This window comes from Myripristis murdjan, chromosome 10 (genome assembly GCF_902150065.1).
Source record: "Myripristis murdjan chromosome 10, fMyrMur1.1, whole genome shotgun sequence".
Classification (NCBI taxonomy): Eukaryota; Metazoa; Chordata; class Actinopteri; order Holocentriformes; family Holocentridae; genus Myripristis; species Myripristis murdjan.
Window position 1 is genome coordinate 23,917,667 of NC_043989.1, and position 18,887 is coordinate 23,936,553.

Consider the following 18,887-nt stretch of genomic DNA (forward strand, 5'->3'; position numbering starts at 1 on the left):
AATGATGAATAAATTACCTTCTAAAACTTTACTAAAAGTTTGGCTTTATATAGGTATAATATCTATATCAGTCACAGTCCACAAATAATGTAAAACCATTCTTAAACTTGGTAAACAATACACATACCAACTAAATAACTAAATGGGGAACATGACCCAAACAACAATGAACTGGGCTAAGTAAATGTCCATTGCCCAAAAGCATGCTGGGAAGCTCCATTGAGTGGAGTTCACAGTGGAGTTGTGGTTAAAATACAATGATTACGTGACCGTGCTGTTTTAGAGCTGCACTTGGCAACACTTTTATGTCAAAATTGATTTTATCAGCCTAACTCAAAAAGGGGACTGCAACACTTGTGCTCATCACTCACTGATCATCCCTTCCCTACTGAGTGAGACATCACAGATTTCCTCTATTTGTCCAACGTGTCACTGCAAAGTCAAGCCTAAGCTAGAAATCTAAAACTGCAGAACATATTTAGTTTAATGACCTCACTTCGTAGGGTTTCAGGGTAATGAAATGATCAAAAGTCAAACAACTGCCTCAAGAATTTATAACTCACTCTCTTTACCTCTGTCTCGGAGAGTTTAGCTTTGTGGACTTAATTTATTCAAGGGTTTCACCGGGCATGCACACAGTTGGACAGATTTACACTTAAGAGCTGCACAGTGCAATCAGAAAGTCTTGACTAATGTTATGGAAGGGGAGAGAAAGAAGAAAACTTGACCATCGACTGCTGTCAGACAGAAAAACAGTGTAGTACAGTGTTACGGCCACTGGGGGCAGTACTGAGCACCTGCTAAACAGAAGTGGTGGTCTGTGGAGCTGAATGCTATAAAATGATCACTGCAATGGATTCCAAATATTTACTAGTAAGTGCAACCATTTACACGACCCAATATTTACAATGGAAACAAGCGACCCAAGGTGCTGCAGGTGAAAACTGAAAGCAAACTGTGATTTGTTTGTGTGGAGAGACAATGAAATGGAGTTGCTGCTTAGCATCACATTGCAGTACAAGGTCATGAAAGGCCAAGACATCATCGCTCCCCATCAACCTCAGTTTTACATGTGCATACAGACACACATACATTTTTAAAAATCTGCCCTTTAGAATTTCAAATTTGAAATGGAAAAAAAAAAAAAAAAACTCAATTTGAGTGACCTAATACACCATTTGCATGTGGAGGAAAGGCTAAAACATAGAGGAAAATGTTTGTTTAGCAAAAAATCCATATTAGTTTGGACATGGTTTAAGTGCCACAGCTTTTAACATAAATTAATGTTTACAATTTAACGTTTTTTTCACCATATACCACTAACATTGTGGGACAAATTTCTTTATGTGTCCTTAAATTCCCCTCTTAAGCTCTTATTTGTAGCATTTTCGATTCAAACCCCGAGACTCAGACAGCAACAAGCTTGTGTCAGTGCAGACCTTCCAATGCCATCCGTCTTTTTCTACAGTGCTGCTCCAGCACATTTGCTAAGTACAGGTAAGGATCCGGCATATTACATTTAATGAAATAAGTCTGAAACTAGCCTTTCTAAAGCCCAAGTAGTGCCACTGAAAAAAAAAAACATATTTATTCTCTCTTTCAGGCTTGAACACATTCTGTAAGAACTAGTGAAAAGTCCCACTAATGATGTGAGATAACCCCAGTTGTCTCTATCACAGAAACAAGGTAGAATAACACAGATCACTCCACTAATATAAGGGAAATGTCACTGGATTTAAGGAAATTGTGTTTACATGTTGCTTTGCAATGGAGGAAAGTGAAATTATCTCACCCTGGTGGCATGAAGAGACTTATGGAGGCAGTGAGCCACTGTAAGCAGAACAGTGACTTAAGGTTGAGTCATCCATAGTCCAATTTGATCCATATCAAATGGTTGTATACTGTTATTTTCACTTAGTGCATTAATTTTCTTTGCTTCTGCCTCTGCAAGAACCCAATTTCCCCATGGGGATCATTAAGGTTTTTCTAAAATCTTGAAATGTGAATACAATTTAATATGGCTGAACAGTTTCATTTGGCGTATTTTTGTTTTATTATTACAGTTTCACTGTGGGTTGATTTTTATGGACACCAATGTTGAGAATGTGGCACCAACAGAAACGATGAAGTATAACCCCATATTTAGGCTTTTCAATGTGTGTGTATGTGTGTGTGTGTATGTGTATGTGTGTGTGTGTGTGTGCGTGCTGCGCAAAAACTGTCTGCACTTTTCCAAACTATGAAACTCTGCCATTTATCCAGGGTTATTTTCATTTTGCCATTTGGGAGCCATCCATATGCAGATAGAGCTGCCTGGAATGATATATCTCCCTGTGCTAACACCTCGCCTACACAATTAATATGTCCACACACACACACACATGCAGGCACAAACACACACGTGCACACACGCTGTCACAAAAGTGCAGTGACACACATGTGCACGTGTGTGTAGAAGCATGAAGAATGAATTATTTACTTTGGTTATAACCTGCAGCTAGATATGGCCCCATCGTTACTGTGAATGTGTGTGTGTGTATGTGTGCGCATGACCTGTCTTAAACTATGTCTAAAACAAAAGGCATTAGCCCACTAGACCAAAATAATGCGATTCTATGTGTGTGTGTGTGTGTGTGTGTGTGTGTGTGTGTGTGTGTGTGCGTGCTGTTGAATGGAATGCACTCACACCTTCAATTTGTGTCAACTCATTAATTCACAGCCACCAAGTCAGGCCTTCTTTCCATTAATTATTTTTTAACAGACATACACGAGGACGGCATGCATGTGCAATGCTCAATTTCTCTTCTCCACGCCTCTACAATTCTGTCTGTCTCACAAACACACATACACACACACACACACGCGCGCATGCTCAAGCAGACATACATTTCGTGACTATTTATGTCTGTAGTTGTCTGAATGTCTAGCAACGTTGTCAATGATTAAATGGCTGCTGTTAGACGTGTGTGTGTGTGTGTGTCTGTGTGTGTATGTATGTCTATGAGAGAGAAAGAGAGAGAGAGGGAGAAAGAGAAAGAAAGAGTAGTGGATGAGTGTTAAATTGTGTGAGTGAAAGAGTGATTGTGTGCGCAGTAAATCAGTGTGTGTGTGTGTGTGTGTGTGTGTGTGCGTGCTTGTGTGTGTGTGTTCCTACAGTGTTACTAAATCTCTCCTGACTCTGTATGACTTAATGGCTATTGCTACGTCTATGAATGTGACCATTTAAGTCTATAGCAGTAAATTGGTGCAGTAAATTCATGCAAGTGTAATCTTAAATTCTCAACACAAATTACACAAGACATATTTTACAGAGGGGCAAAATAAATTTACACTAACTGGCAGTGGTAGCCATGGTAACAGTCCTCCATCTCTGTCCTGCAGTAGTAGCACATCCAGTGGTCTTATTTAAAGGATAGGCTAGCTATTTTTTAAAGTAGCCCATGCTACTGAAATATGCATTGCCATCATTTAGAATCATTACAATCACAGCACAACCTCACTGCTGAAACAGGAAACCCAAATATGTCTTGAAATTGTCCATAATAAAAATAATTGGTTGCAAACTGTATTTTCAAACAGCTCCTATCTGGGCATTTGCAAAGGTTTGGGATGTACTGCGGTCATTGTAGAAAGCAGTTCCAAACACGGTGATGAACAGTAGTTGTTTAAAACTAATTCTGAGTAAATAGCCTACAAAATTAAACAGATGCACACTGCTGCACTGTTAGTTTCTCATTTCAAAAAGGACATTTATAATATTTTTTGACAGCCCGAAAACCAGTGCCCCCGGAACTTGAGTTGGAAAAAGCCAAACTTATCCCACAATTTTAGATGCTACTGCTTTGTCCGTCTTTTGTCACAAAGTTTGACAAAAGACAGGCAAAACCCAAAGGCTGTGCACACCTGAGTTTTCAGATATGATCATCTCAAAAAGTTACTCGGAAGTGAAGCAGGCGAACTAAACTGATTTATCAACTGACAAGCAGCACTTGGTGGGTGTTTATTTTGTGCACTCCATCACGGTGTGCAGAAAATCATTCTCTGCAAATCATGTCTGCTCTTTATTGAGCAGTGTCCACTAAATAAAGACTGGCAAGACTTCCCAAGGTTGATCCTGGGCCTCACATTAACATGGCAGCATAGGCTACACTGTAGATATGACACAGCAGAACCTCTGATATTAAAACCCTCAAAACACACTCAGTTTTGGATTTTCAACATTGCGACCTTAAAGTCTTTAAAATCCCTGCATGGTGAATGGCTAAACCAGTGAATTTGAAAAGTAAAGTATGACATACATTTTTGATGCAAATGTTCTATGCTAACAAGGCAGCTCACTTTGTCAATTATCATTAACATAACATTAGCTGTTGCACAGGAAACATTTAAATCTCACAGACATCCTCTGTTTTTTCTGAGCCCTGCAGTTCAACAATTTTGTAATCACCGCCTGCCAAGTGGGAACTTTTAGTTTCGAATGGAAAGCAGCACTGCTGATGCGGACATTTGAGATGTGCACAATTCACCAAGGACCTAATAAAAGTCCTACAGTCTGTTAGCCATATTAGATCATCAGCTAAGCGTTATAAACAGCTCGGTCAGTGGGAGGAAAATAATGAAAGGAATATCAGGCTCTGTTCAGAAGACTTTTATGGAAAACTTTTTCCTTTTTCTTTCAACTTTCTCTTTCCATTTTAGCCTCCTGTCCACGAGAGCGTTGTGTCTTTGGACAGTGAGCGCTCAACTTTTGGAGTGGAATTTCATAAAAATGGCACAGTGCAATAATGCTGACGTAACCTTTGTGACTGTTTTGGTGACCTCAAACAGCCTCAAACTTTCATCATGGCTGACGTTCTCTGCTATATTCAACAATGGCACATTTAGAACTTTTGAAGCAATTGTAACCTACTGGAGGAGCTTTAGTTTTTCATCTGCCTGTATCAAAAACTGACCATTGTTTCTGCCATCAGACTTCATTTTTCACACAGTTTTGGGAATCATTATTTGCATTTGTAATTCAGTGATATCAGTAAACCGCTTGTCATACCTCAGCTTCTTCGCTTGTGTGCACAAAAAGCTCATCTTAGCGCTAGTTTACAGAGACGTTTTTGGAAAGACGGTTGTGTCTCTAAAAACAGAGAGGTAAAGTTCCAATTTCAAGGCTATCTGTATCTGTGTAGACATGGCCTGGGTGTAAGCGTGTCAAAGTATGTTTTTTGGGAGTGAATGACACTTCCAGACAGTTTATTGCTGCAGGGAAGAAGCTGTAATTCAGAGGGAAGACCTTGTGGCAATTGCCTGAGGGGTGGCACTTAAAACAGAGCACATCTATCTGAGCCGTAGAGGAAGAAGAGAGAGAAACAAGGAGGAGAGGAAGATGTGGGAGGGCGGGGGGCAGAAAAGAGAGGAGTTGGGTTTGGGGCAGGTGAGGGGCGACTCAATTTGGCAGAGATCCTTGTCATTTTGTGTCCTGACCTCTCCGTCTCCCAAGTTCCTACTTGTCTTCCGTCTACAGCTTGTTTTCTGTTCTCTCCGCTTGACCTGGTCTCACCCCGACTCTTCCTCTCCCCCTCCCTCCTTTCTCTCCTTTGATTTTTGCCTCTGCTCCCGCTCTCCCACCCCACTTTCCTTCTCCGAATCTTTCATTTCTGCTGTCATGTCTCTCTCGTTCCCTGTTTTCTTTCTCTGACATTATCTCTGTCTTTTCTGTCTCCTTTCATTTCACTTGCACAGATGGGTAAATTATATATGAATAAAGGGGGAAAACAATGACAGGCAAACATCTGGTAGTAACAATAAAAATAAAGAGTGAAAAATTTAAACGTAAGATTACAATAAAATCCATCATCTTCCTTTCTCCTGCTTTCTCTCCCTGTGTCTCTTTGTCTTTCTTTTGTCTTGCTTAAAATGTGGCCAGGTTTATTCTTTCATTAATTTGTTTGATTCATTCTTTGCTTTCTTTCATTTTTCTTTCTTGTTTCTTGTCTTTCTTTCACTCTCAAAGCTAATATCGCAGCTCCTTGATTGGCCCCTTTTTCTCTCTCCCTCAGTGTCTCTGACATAAAATCTTTCTTTGTGTATCTCTTGTAACGACCTTCGCTCTGTCCCATTCTCCTGCAACTCTCTCTCTCTCTCTGTGTTTCATTGCTATCAAGGTAACGAACAACGCTGCATCATGACACAATCCCATCTTTATCTCTTTCCATCTCTTTCTGTGTGAAGCTTTTTTTTTTCTATCCCGAATCCAGAGGGCAAGAGTTTAAGTCCTCTGAATACCTTCTCATGTTTTGCTTCCAAAGCTATGGGAGTTTTCAGCGCTGTACCCATTATTTTCCTCCTGAAGTCTGAGTCGTACTGGAGTATGTCCACTGTATAATATGTACCAAACAGCTTTCACCACAGTCTCTCTCTCTGTCTCTCTCTCTCCTTTCTCCTTCCCCCTCACAGTGGACGGGTGCATAGACTGGTCAGTGGATTTGAAGCAGTATCATGTTCTGGCCGGCGAGCCAGTTCGGGTCAAATGTGCCTTGTTCTACAGCTACATCCGAACCAACTACACCATGGCCACCAACGCCAAGCTACGCCTCATCTGGTACAAGAACAAAGGAGATTCTGAGGTAGGCTCTTTGGGAATAATCGTTCATGGCTAGGTAGGGAGGACGTTAGGTAGAGACAGAGGAAAGAGGATATCCAGGTAGGAAGGTTGGAAGGAGGGAGGTCCAAGAACAGTTCACCTAAAACACACAAAATTTTTCCACCTCTAAGTCATACTCACTGGGAGTGGTGAGATATTGTCAATCTCAGTCAACTCATCTGTCTGTCAATGGCATGTAAAGATGGATTCTTTATTTTTCTAATCAGTCATTTTCTCTGTATTCTGTCCTGCAGGAGCCCATCATCTTCTCAGGCCACAGGCTGAGCAAAGAAGACGACTCCATCTGGTTTAGATCTGCTGAACTGGAGGACAACGGATATTACACCTGTGTCCTAAGGTAACCTTTGAGTGTTTATGTGGCCTGTTTGTAGTCATTCATAGTTTCTGGGGATCGGTGCGGACATAAATATCGTCGTAGCCGACCTCGAGCAGACATCTGCAGAGGTAGTCAGTTTTCGTGTCCGTGTAAAATATGGCTCAGCTGCCAGTTTCACACCCCAAGCTGCACTGTTAGCATTGTGGCTAGGCTATCTGGCAGGATAATGGAATCAACATTTGAGGAAAAACTAGGCTGAGGAGGTGAGCACCTTTGTGTTTGGTCTGTGAGAGGCTACATGTACCACCTCCTCACTGTCCTGTTTGGAGCTGCCCGGAGGCAAAGTAAGGGCTCAGCAACAAGGCTGGCCCAATGGCCCAGGGCCACAATTAGGAAGGGCTGCTCGATTAATTAGTGACTTGCTTGATAGGGCCAATACAACAACACAGGTGGTTGTGGTTGAATGAATTCATTGTCCTTTCCTTCAGTGACGGTAAAGTGTCTGGTGGACAGGAAAAGACTGCACTCATGTATGTTTCTGAAAATTTTACACATGTGATAACTGTGGTCATGACTTACACTACCAGTCAAAAGTTTGGACACACCTTCTCATTTAATGTTTTTTCTTTATTTTCATGACTACCGTATTTCCCCAATTAATCGCCCGGCCGCAAATAGCCGCCTGGTTATTTTAAACGCCTGGGGTCTTTTTTTTTTTTTTTGCGTATTAAACGCCCACCCGGATAACCACCGGGGCGATTATTTGCATTATATTGAGGTAACCCAAAATAAGGCTATTCACCTTATTTTTGCAGAAGTAAACAGTTAGCCGCACAATAACTGTGCGGCACTTCCGTTTTCTGTCAAAATAAGAGAGCTAGCTAAAATTAGAAAAAAGGGCGTACCGTAATCTTAAATCGACCGACTATAAATATGTTGGACAGTAACTGTCATCACAGTAATGGCCTGGTGCAGGTCTGTGCAAAAATAAATAAAAGCCTGCAGCGAATAGCCGCCTGGTTCTTTTAAACGCCTGGGGTCCAAGTTGATTTTGCATATTAAACGCCCGGGCGCCCGGGCATCAAAACTATGAATGAACACATACGGAATTATGTAGTAAACAAGAAAGTGTGAAATAACTCAAAACATGTTTTATATTTTAGATTCTTCAAAATAGCCTCCCTTTGCTCTGATTACTGCTTTGCACACTCTTGGCATTCTCTCGATGAGCTTCATGAGGTAGTCACCTGAAATGGTTTTCCAACAGTCTTGAAGGAGTTCCCAGAGGTGTTTAGCACTTGTTGGCCTCTTTGCCTTCACTCTGCGGTCCACCTCATCCCAAACCATCTCGATTGGGTTCAGGTCCAGTGACTGTCGAGGCCAGGTCATCTGCCGCAGCACTCCATCACTCTCCTTCTTGGTCAAATAGCCTTTACACAGCCTGGAGGTGTGTTTGGGCTCATTGTCCTGTTGAAAAATAAATGATGGTCCAACTAAACGCAAACCGGATGGGATGGCATGTCACTGCAGGGTGCTGTGGTAGCCATGCTGGTTCAGTGTGCCTTCAATTTTGAATAAATCCCCAACAGTGTCACCAGCGAAACACCCCCACACCATCACACCTCCTCCTCCATGCTTCACAGTGGGAACCAGGCATGTGGAGACCATCCGTTCACCTTTTCTGCATCGCACAAAGACACAACGGGTGGAACCAAAGATCTCAAATTTGGACTCATCAGACCAAAGCACAGATTTCCACTGGTCTAATGTCCATTCCTTGTGTTTCTTGGCCCAAACAAATCTCTTCTGCTTGTTGCTTTTCCTTAGTAGTGGTTTCTTAGCAGTTATTTGACCATAAAGGCCCGATTGGCCTAGTCTCCTCTGCATAGTTGATGTAGAGATGTGTCTGCCACTAGAACTCTGTGTGGCATTTATCTGGGCACTAATCCGAGGTGCTGTTAACTTGCGATTTCTGAGGCTGGTGACTTGGATGAACTTGTCCTCAGAAGCAGAGGTGACTCTCGGTCTTCCTTTCCTGGGGCGGTCCTCATGTGTGCCAGTTTTGTTGTAGCGCTTGATGGTTTTTGCGACTCCACTTAGGGACACATTCAAAGTTTTTGCAATTTTCCGGACTGACTGACCTTCAGTTCTTAAAGTAATGATGGACTGTCGTTTCTCTTTACTTAGCTCATTGGTTCTTGCCATAATATGAATTCTAACAGTTGTCAAATAGGGCTGTCGGCTGTGTAGTAACCTGACTTCTGCACAACACAGCTGATGGTCCCAAACCCATTAAGAAGGCAAGAAATTCCACAAATGATCCCTGACAAGGCACACCTGTGAAGTGAAAACCATTTCAGGTGACTACATCATGAAGCTCATTGAGAGAAGGCCAAGGGTTTGCAGCGTTGCCAACAAAGCAAAGGGTGGCTACTTTGAGGAATCTAAAATATAAAACATATTTAGAGTTATTTAACATTTTTTTACTTTGCTACATAATTCCATATATCTTGCTTCATATATTTGATGTCTTCAGTATGTATGTACAATGTAGAAAGTAGTAAAAATATAGAAAAAACACTGAATGAGAAGGTGTGTCCAAACTTTTGACTGGTAGTGTATGTCTCAATTTCTGTTGTGAATGAAAACATACCTTAATGCCACCTCTTAGATGCAGCAATAAAGACTGATGTAGATGAATCCTATACATCTACATACTGACCAGCTTTTCATTTAGTGGCAACTGTGCTGTGCCATAGCTGAGCTTATTCACAGGCACTGGCGGTTCTGCCCATGTTGCCGCCCTGGGCGAAATTACTGCCTTGCGCCCTTCTGTTCTAGCCGTGTGTGTGCGTGTGCGTGTGCGCGCGCGCGCAGCGAGAACTTCCAAACGATAATGGCCGTTACTGGTGCCCCTCTGGCGGCTACACGCGCCCCTCCCAGAGCAGGGGCGCCAACACCTGCACAAATACCTTTTTTGGAAAAATACTTTTTATATGGACAAAATCTTGTTTGCATAAAAAAAAAGCCACCGGTCAGCATTAGGCGGGCCGGCCGCGGCACCGGCTTGATGCTTACAGGTGCCGCGCCCACCCGGTCAGGTCTGTCGGATCTGACAGGTTAGCAGCACACACATACTGCCATCCTCTCATTATAAATCAACTTTTGTTCATACGCGGCTGCAGCAGCACAACGGACAATGACACAGACAACATGGTTGATTATTGACTGCGCAATGCGGCCATTCGCCGGTAATTGCGGCATCAGGCGAGCCTACCTACTGGTTTATATGCAAGCACAATACATGTGTAGACCCCAATATTAGACGAGGGCGTTTTTTCAGGGCATTTTCAATGGAAAAAATATTGTCTTATATTCAGATGAATACGGTAATAGAAAACTGCTTTGCAGCGAGGATGATTATTTATTTATTTATTTTTTTTTTGCGCTCATGCCGCCCCCCACGTGACATGAAAATATGCCGCCCCGGGCGGCTGCCCACTTCGCCCGTGCCTAAAACCGCTACTGTTCACAGGAAACTCTGCAGTTTTTTTTTTTTTTTTTTTTTACCTTGGGAACATGAGACTATGGTGGTAGTAATTCAACTGTTAAATACACAAACCATAAACCCTATAAAGGCTTCAGGCTTCCTTTCATTTCTCACAATTTGTTTTTTTAAATGATTCACATGGAGTCTTGGGGCAGAATAGTGATATTCCTGTCTTTTAAAGTTTTAATTAGAAGTCAGATCTGCTTAGTCTTTGTGCATTCCCCATCCAGTTGAATGAGATCCGCTCTGTTATCTTTGTAAGTCTGATGTTTATGAAACTGCATACTACAGTCTAAAACAACTGTAACATCAAATTTTAAACTTGATTAAATAATTGCATGGTCTTTATGTCCATGTACAGTACAGGCCAAAAGTTTGGACACACCTTCTCATTCAATGCGTTTTCTTTATTTTCATGACTATTTACATTGTAGATTCTCACTGAAGGAATCAAAACTATGAATGAACACATGTGGAGTTATGTACTTAACAAAAAAAGGTGAAATAACTGAAAACATGTTTTATATTCTAGTTTCTCCAAAATAGCCACCCTTTGCTCTGATTACTGCTTTGCACACTCTTGGCATTCTCTCCATGAGCTTCAAGAGGTAGTCACCTGAAATGGTTTTCACTTCACAGGTGTGCCTTATCAGGGTTAATTAGTGGAATTTCTTGCTTTATCAATGGGGTTGGGACCATCAGTTGTGTTGTGCAGAAGTCAGGTTACTACACAGCCGACAGCCCTATTGGACAACTGTTAAAATTCATATTATGGCAAGAACCAATCAGCTAACTAAAGAAAAACGAGTGGCCATCATTACTTTAAGAAATGAAGGTCAGTCAGTCCGGAAAATTGCAAAAACTTTAAATGTGTCCCCAAGTGGAGTCGCAAAAACCATCAAGCGCTACAACAAAACTGGCACACATGAGGACCGACCCAGGAAAGGAAGACCGAGAGTCACCTCTGCTGCTGAGGATAAGTTCATCCAAGTCACCAGCCTCAGAAATCGCAAGTTAACAGCAGCTCAGATCAGAGACCAGATAAATGCCACACAGAGTTCTAGCAGCAGACCCATCTCTAGAACAACTGTTAAGAGGAGACTGCACGAATCAGGCCTTCATGGTCAAATAGCTGCTAGGAAACCACTGCTAAGGAGAGGCAACAGGCAGAAGAGATTTGTTTGGGCCAAGAAACACAAGGAATGGACATTAGACCAGTGGAAATCTGTGCCTTGGTCTGATGAGTCCAAATTTGAGATCTTTGGTTCCAACCGCTGTGTCTTTGTGAGACGCAGAAAAGGTGAATGGATGGATTCCACATGCCTGGTTCCCACTGTGAAGCATGGAGGAGGAGGTGTGATGGTGTGGGGGTGTTTTGCTGGTGACACTGTTGGGGATTTATTCAAAATTGAAGGCACACTGAACCAGCATGGTTACCACAGCATCCTGCAGCGACATGCCATCCCATCCGGTTTGCGTTTAGTTGGACGATCATTTATTTTTCAACAGGACAATGAGCCCAAACACACCTCCAGGCTGTGTAAGGGCTATTTGAACAAGAAGGAGAGTGATGGAGTGCTGCGGCAGATGACCTGGCCTCCACAGTCACCGGACCTGAACCCAATCAAGATGGTTTTGAGGTGAGCTGGACCGCAGAGTGAAGGCAAAGGGGCCAACAAGTGCTAAACACCTCTGGGAACTCCTTCAAGACTGTTGGAAAACCATTTCAGGTGACTACCTCTTGAAGCTCATTGAGAGAATGCCAAGAGTGTGCAAAGCAGTAATCAGAGCAAAGGGTGGCTATTTTGAAGAAACTAGAATATAAAACATGTTTTCAGTTATTTCACCTTTTTTTGTTAAGTACATAACTCCACATGTGTTCATTCATAGTTTTGATTCCTTCAGTTAGAATCTATAATGTAAATAGTCATGAAAATAAAGAAAACGCATTGAATGAGAAGGTGTGTCCAAACTTTTGGCCTGTACTGTATGTGTCTGCTCCTACTATGTGAGCACTTTTACAGTGTCCCTGTGTACTGTAGACTGGCCACAGGTAACGTCTCTATACATGATATTCTTGTGTACACAGCTGTGCACTGAGGATGCTGTTTGACTACTAACTTGACGCTGGCCATGTAAAGTAACAGAAAAAATGTTATTTTGCTGTGCAAACAGAGATTTTCGAGGGATTATTTCAGTTTCAGCAAGCAGAAGTAGAAAAAAGAGGCCAAGACAAAAAAAAAAAAAAAAAAACAACACAGTAATAAACCAGATATTGATGAATTGATGGCTGTCATTTTACCCCAAACCCAGCGTGAATCTCCTTGCATTAATTTTTTTTTCACCCAATCCTTTTTTTTTATTTGTTACTTTTGCCTGCTGCATTTTTCCCTGATGGAAGCTGAAAGAAGCTCAGCCTTTTTCCCCTCAAATGCCTGTGTTTGCAGCCCCAAACACAACATTCATTAGTCATTTTACTCCAGTAGACTTACAGTAATGCCGGTTTCAAGTTAGTGAAGTATGTGCTGCCCGGTTGTTTACACTAGCAGAATATCCTGTATACCTGAGGTGACTCAGGAAGGAGGTCAAAGAACACTGAACAAAACACTGGCTTTAGCCTGACGCTTCCAGCCTCAGCAGACAGGGCAGAGTGTGTGCTCGGCTTTGGTCCAGACACAAGGTCAATCGGCTCCATAAGGCTAAACACACACAGGATTATACCGGCATGCAAACAAATATTTTTGGGCAACTCTGACCTGCGGCAGTGCCAGTGGAGTCGCCTCTGTTGTTGATTTAATAACACAGGAACACCTTCTGAATAGACTTTTGACCCCGTGCCTCACTTCCCCTCTCTGCTGGTTCCTCCACACTGCCCCGAAAATATTGTCGAGGTTATCACCGTCCCTAAACAGTACACAGATGAAACTCTTTTAAGAATGGAGGGTTTTATTCTAAATTGCTCAGTGTCCACTTGAAGAAAATGTATCTACTTGAAATTCAGAGGTGATAACAATAGTAGCGTTCAGTAGTGTTGATCTTTAATAATAAAAGTTTGTACGACACTATCTTATATCTATCTTATGGCAGTCAATTAAATGCTGCTTGAAGAATAAAGAAGAGTGAGGTAATTAGGCATGTTATATAGACCACCACATTGTTTGGGGCTTCTGAGGCATATGTGGCTCCTTTATTTTAAGTCTTTCTACTTCCCTTTTGCCATAATTTTGTCCTTGAGATGTAATTGTGACATCAGAAAGACCACAGGGTGGATCAACTACACATCTTATTGCCTTAATATCTTTTTAAATATATATTTACTGTCAAACTAGGGCCTGAAATGTGTCCCGAGATGCCAATTATAATGCTAAGCTAGCAAAAAGCCTGCGATTTTTCGACTTTTTTCATTGTAGCTTGAAACTTGTTCCACACCTTGTCAACAAATGAAGATATCCACACTAAACCCAGAAATAAAAACTCTTTAAACTCAGATTTTTTTTCAGACTTAATTTTCATCTTCAGTAGCCTCAAATTTAGAAAAAGTGTTTTTCCATATTGTACAATGTCACCTCCATATTCTGCCGGTGTGCAGCGCTTCACTGAAGATAACACTTACTGAGTGAAATATTAAAACTGTAGATATTTTTGTGTTATGGCAGCGGCATTACATCAAATAGAAAATATATAGCTGTGCATCACCGTACAGCCAATTTTCCTGTAATTCAACAGGATGTATTTTCTATCTGTGGGACTGAACCAAGTTCGACCTGGCAGCATGCATTTGCACTGACCAGCCCAACAATGGCACCAGCGGAGTTGAAAAGGTTAAGCAAAGCAGTCAGCATCAGCTTTAGACCATGTTTGAAGTTTTCATTTTGGACCACAATGCATTTTTCCATTCCCCTGGCAAGACGCAAGAACCACAAGCTCTGAATCACATCAGTGGGTCTATTTCAACTCAAGTAGTGTGTCATTTCCAGTAGAAATTGTTAAGTGTGATTGATGTATAACATGTCACCAAAGGTCAACAGTGCACCAGCACCAGGATATTGCCACAGACACCACCTTTGTCGCACCACCACCAGTGTGGCAGGGATGCAAATGCTTAAACGTGATTATGTGAACTCATTCGGCATTAGATTGAAAGTAAGTACAGTGGTCCCTCGTTAATCGCGGGAGTTACGCGAAGTAGTCCGCTTTATTTTTTTACAATTATTATAGATGTTTTAAGGCTGTAAAACCCCTCACTACACACTTTAGGCAAGCTGAACGCATTCTGTACTGTACAGGAGACACGGCACCGAGGAGATTGATTGACAATGGTCTCCAGTCCCTTAGCCAATCAGGACGCAGAACACAATGCGCTGTAAAAACAAACAAAAAAAAAAACAAACAAAAAAAAGCATGCAAAATTTCACTAAAAAAAAATCCGCGAAACTGCGAGGCCGTGAAAGGTGAACCGCGTTATAGCGAGGGACAACTGTAATGTTTAATGTTCTGTACTGTGGATTTAACATCACAGCAGATTTTTTTATATAGTAGAAAGTGTCAGAAGTATCCCTTTTTGGAATAAAACACCTCACTACATCGTGTCACGATTTAGCAACATGTTACACATTTTATGAGGAGTTTATTTTCCCAAAAAGCCTTTTTGTCATGACTTGTACTCAGTGAGGCCAGTTCAGAATATCAAAGCCTTTCAGTTTTATCTAGGTATTGCAGGTGTGTGTGTGTGAGAGAGAGAGAGTGTGTGTGTGTGTATGCCCTGCCAGCTATGTGGAGTGCTGCCAGTTTAGTAAATTGAATATTTACAATATGGCTGTTGGCACCACTACAGAATCTGGCCTGGGTCTGATGTGTCCCTTTAGGGATCCGCCTGTGTGTGTTGTTTTTTCTGTTTGTTTTGCTCGAGCGTGAGTTTGTTTGATGCCAGTGGGATGGGACACACACACACACACACACACACACACACACACACCTACCATCCTGTGTGCAGCATTTGGTTTTGTCTACTTGCTTGTAGCCTAGGACCAAGTTTACAGCTTTATTTACCTGCAAACAGACTGTGTATGTAGAACGAGGTGAAACTGAAAAAAATCTTTCCCGCCAAATTCAAAGTCATTTTCTTTTTCCACCTTCATCATCTTCTGCTGCCTCCTCCTCCTCCTCCACCTTGTTCTCTTCCCTGTGCCCCCCTCCCACCTCCTCCTTCCTCCTTTCCCTGCCAGAGCCTGACACCTATCCTCCTTAATAAGGTCTCTCTCTCTCTCTCTCTCTCTCTCTCTCTCTCTCTCTCTCAGCATGACAACCTAATTAGGGCTTGGTGTCTGTCATTGTCTCAGGGTCTCTTATTAACACACACACACACACACACACACACACACACTGACAAGCACAGCATCTCCTATGCTAGTGCGGTGCTACCAATTGGATCTTATTACCAGGCTGACACAGCTCTGTAGATACAGAGTGTCTTTATATGCACAGAATTCTGGGGAAAATCAACTCTTATCTTCATGTGTTGCTCTTGGTGCAACACACTTTGCTCTAATTCATTTTACTCCACACATTTCATTCTTGTGTGGAGGCGTAGTATGTTTTAATGTTGTAATTACTGGCTGCATGATGTGCAATACGTACTATTCTTATTTCTATCTTTTTTTTTCTTATGAATATGAACATTTTTCATTGTGGCATCCTGTTACAATTTGCTGTTGCAATGGCCGAATTCCCCATGGGAGTCATTAAAAAATCCCACCCACAGGACACATGGAGCCCACCGACCTTCTTTTACCACCCACCCTGTAAAATACAGAATATTCCCATTTTTAAAACTTTAATATTGTGTCCCGTTTCAGTTTCAGTACGGAACAAACCGCGTCAGTACGGGACGCGGTTTGTTCCGTATTTCCAAGTTGACTTGAACGCAGCATCATCGTTCCCACATTCAGCCTCTTATGGCTAGTGCCCATCTACCCATAGTGTTCATTGGTTTGGTTGATTAGTTTTAGGCACAATGAGTGATCGCTCATTAGTGATAGGATGAGAAAGAGGGGGGCGGGGCAAGCAGCAATACAGGCGTGAGTGGGGAGATTCAAATACTTGGCTTGACAATGTCAGTGAAAATGAATATACAGCAAACTGCAAAATATGTCAGTGAGTGTTTTCTGTGGCGCACGGTGGCCTGGCTGACGTGTGGCAGCGTACTGCAGGAGAGCAACAGTCCCGCACTGACAAGACCAGCAAAAACCAAACGCTAGTCTCACAGTCCTTCATACACCAAGCATCTCCTGGGGCTGCTGGCAGAGTTAATACAGGTCCACACAGAAATAGGCACTATTTCAAATGCATTTGAAATAAATATTATTTAAGAAAAAATGATAAGAAAAAAAGACATAATTTATAACAAAATTTCTTAATTTGTGTATTTGAAATAATGACATTTTATTTTCAAAGTCAATACTGTGGCCACAAAATGCATAAGATGTGATAATTTTAGTTTGTATAGAATGTATTTATGTATTTAATTGAAATACTAGTAATGCAAAGTACTTGCATTTCAATTAAATACATTTTCACAGACCAGTATTTTTTATTTTATTTTGATAGTTTCATGAGCAAGTATTTGCAGTTTGTAACAAGACACTTGTTGATGTATTTGTGCCCATCTCTAAAGGTATACCACAACTCCAAGCACAACCTCAGCTGTAATAGTGCTGACTGTGGACACAAACTCAAGATTCTGCATGACTCCCAAAAAATTTTCTCTTGATGCTTCCTACCAAGTCGCACTAGAGCAAGCAGAAGCCAAAAAGCCGTTGTGAGATAGAGAGACAGTGAATGGGTGGAAGTCTAGATGTGTGTACGCTGCCCTGCAAGTCACATGAAGACTTCAAATAATATTTTAGCCCTGACCCCCATAAAAGTAGCCCATCCCTGATCTGATCTAAAAGTTAAGCACTTTCATGCATTGTCCTTTACAAGCTACCAGTGTCCTCCAATAGAGATGTGAATGTGCAAAAAAAATTTGAAACATCAAGACTTATTTTGTCTCTACAAGGGAGATTTCAGTTACTGCAAAAGTTCCCTCCAGGATGGAGTACAAAGCCCATGGGTCTGTACTGGTCACCAACACACAGGAACCACACAGGATCAGACATTTGGCCTGTAAGCAGTCTAACAGTCGATTAGACATGTTTTCTAGCTGAAAATGTGATCATGCAGGTTGGATGCTGTGGAATTTTTGCAGGCAGTTGCTTTCTTCTTCCTGGTAAAGTTGACATTTCCGGGCACAAGTTCATAATTGTCAATAATTTGAACATAATAGCAAGACCACCAATAAACACAAGCTTTGCAAAGTGTACTTCTTGACAGTGAATAATGATACAAGCAGGATCATATTCAGGAGTAATATTCAACCTGTCACAGACTTGATTAATTTTACTTCAGAAATGTTTCAGTAGACCCAGACATTTTATTTCCTCATGCATGACAATGATTGTAGGTTTTGGTTTCTTATGAATGATGAATGGAGTATTGTTGTGCATCGAAGAAAAACATTAGTTTCGTTATGGTTCAGTTATGGCTTCAATTTCACGTACACGGTTAAAGGTGTACAAAATCACACCCCTGCCCTCCAATAAATCATAATCCCCAAAAAGTCAGCTGCCCAGGAACTTGTGTGTTTTCCCACTTGACACTCAAGCAGTTGTGACATCGTAAACTGGTATAAATGCTTTTGCCTTGGCACCAGAACTGTGAACATTTTGTATGCAGTACTTGTAGGAGTGTCAGCCATCCATTACAGTCAAAAAGCTAAAAAAACAAACAAAAAAAAAAATCAAGAACTGAGGTTCATGAAGGATGATGAAAATATGAACGTCATGTTGTATCTCTGTTGCAGCTCCAATATGTGATTTAAGAGATTGGTAAACCCAATTAAAACATTCTTGAGTACTGTCTTCATCATCCACCAAGATCTGAGAGTTCCTAAAAATCATTAACTTTAATAAAAACAACCCAGTCTCCAGTATGCCAAATGTATCCTTTTTCTCTTTTCTGTATTTTGTTTTCCATATTCCTATGTTCATCTATCAATGCAAAAATCCATAATACCAAAAATAAAACTAAATACACAGGCTTGTCACAATCTCTTTTGCTTTCAAGTAAACCACATTTCCCATTCCTCCATTTCCCATTACAATAATACTGAACTCAATGAGTGTACCACTGCATTTATGAATCCTCTCTGAGTTCATTAACTGAGCTTGTGTTTCCATTTAGCTCACAGCTACCTGTAAGAAAACATTACCAGTAAATGTAGAATTTCTGGGTACTCACGCAGTCCTTTATTTAACTTCACACATAGT

At 41.4% G+C, this 18,887-nt stretch overlaps 1 protein-coding gene across 4 annotated transcripts in view; it reads left to right on the plus strand.

Moving 5' to 3' along the window:
* il1rapl2 (interleukin 1 receptor accessory protein-like 2) overlaps positions 1 to 18,887 on the plus strand; it is a 583,827-nt gene that overhangs the window by 387,139 nt on the left and 177,801 nt on the right. For all 4 annotated transcript variants that reach the window (XM_030061479.1, XM_030061478.1, XM_030061480.1 and 1 more), the window contains 2 exons: positions 6,448 to 6,617; positions 6,889 to 6,992. In XM_030061479.1, coding sequence (XP_029917339.1) covers positions 6,448 to 6,617; positions 6,889 to 6,992 — 274 coding nt within the window. The remainder of the gene's footprint in view (positions 1 to 6,447; positions 6,618 to 6,888; positions 6,993 to 18,887) is intronic.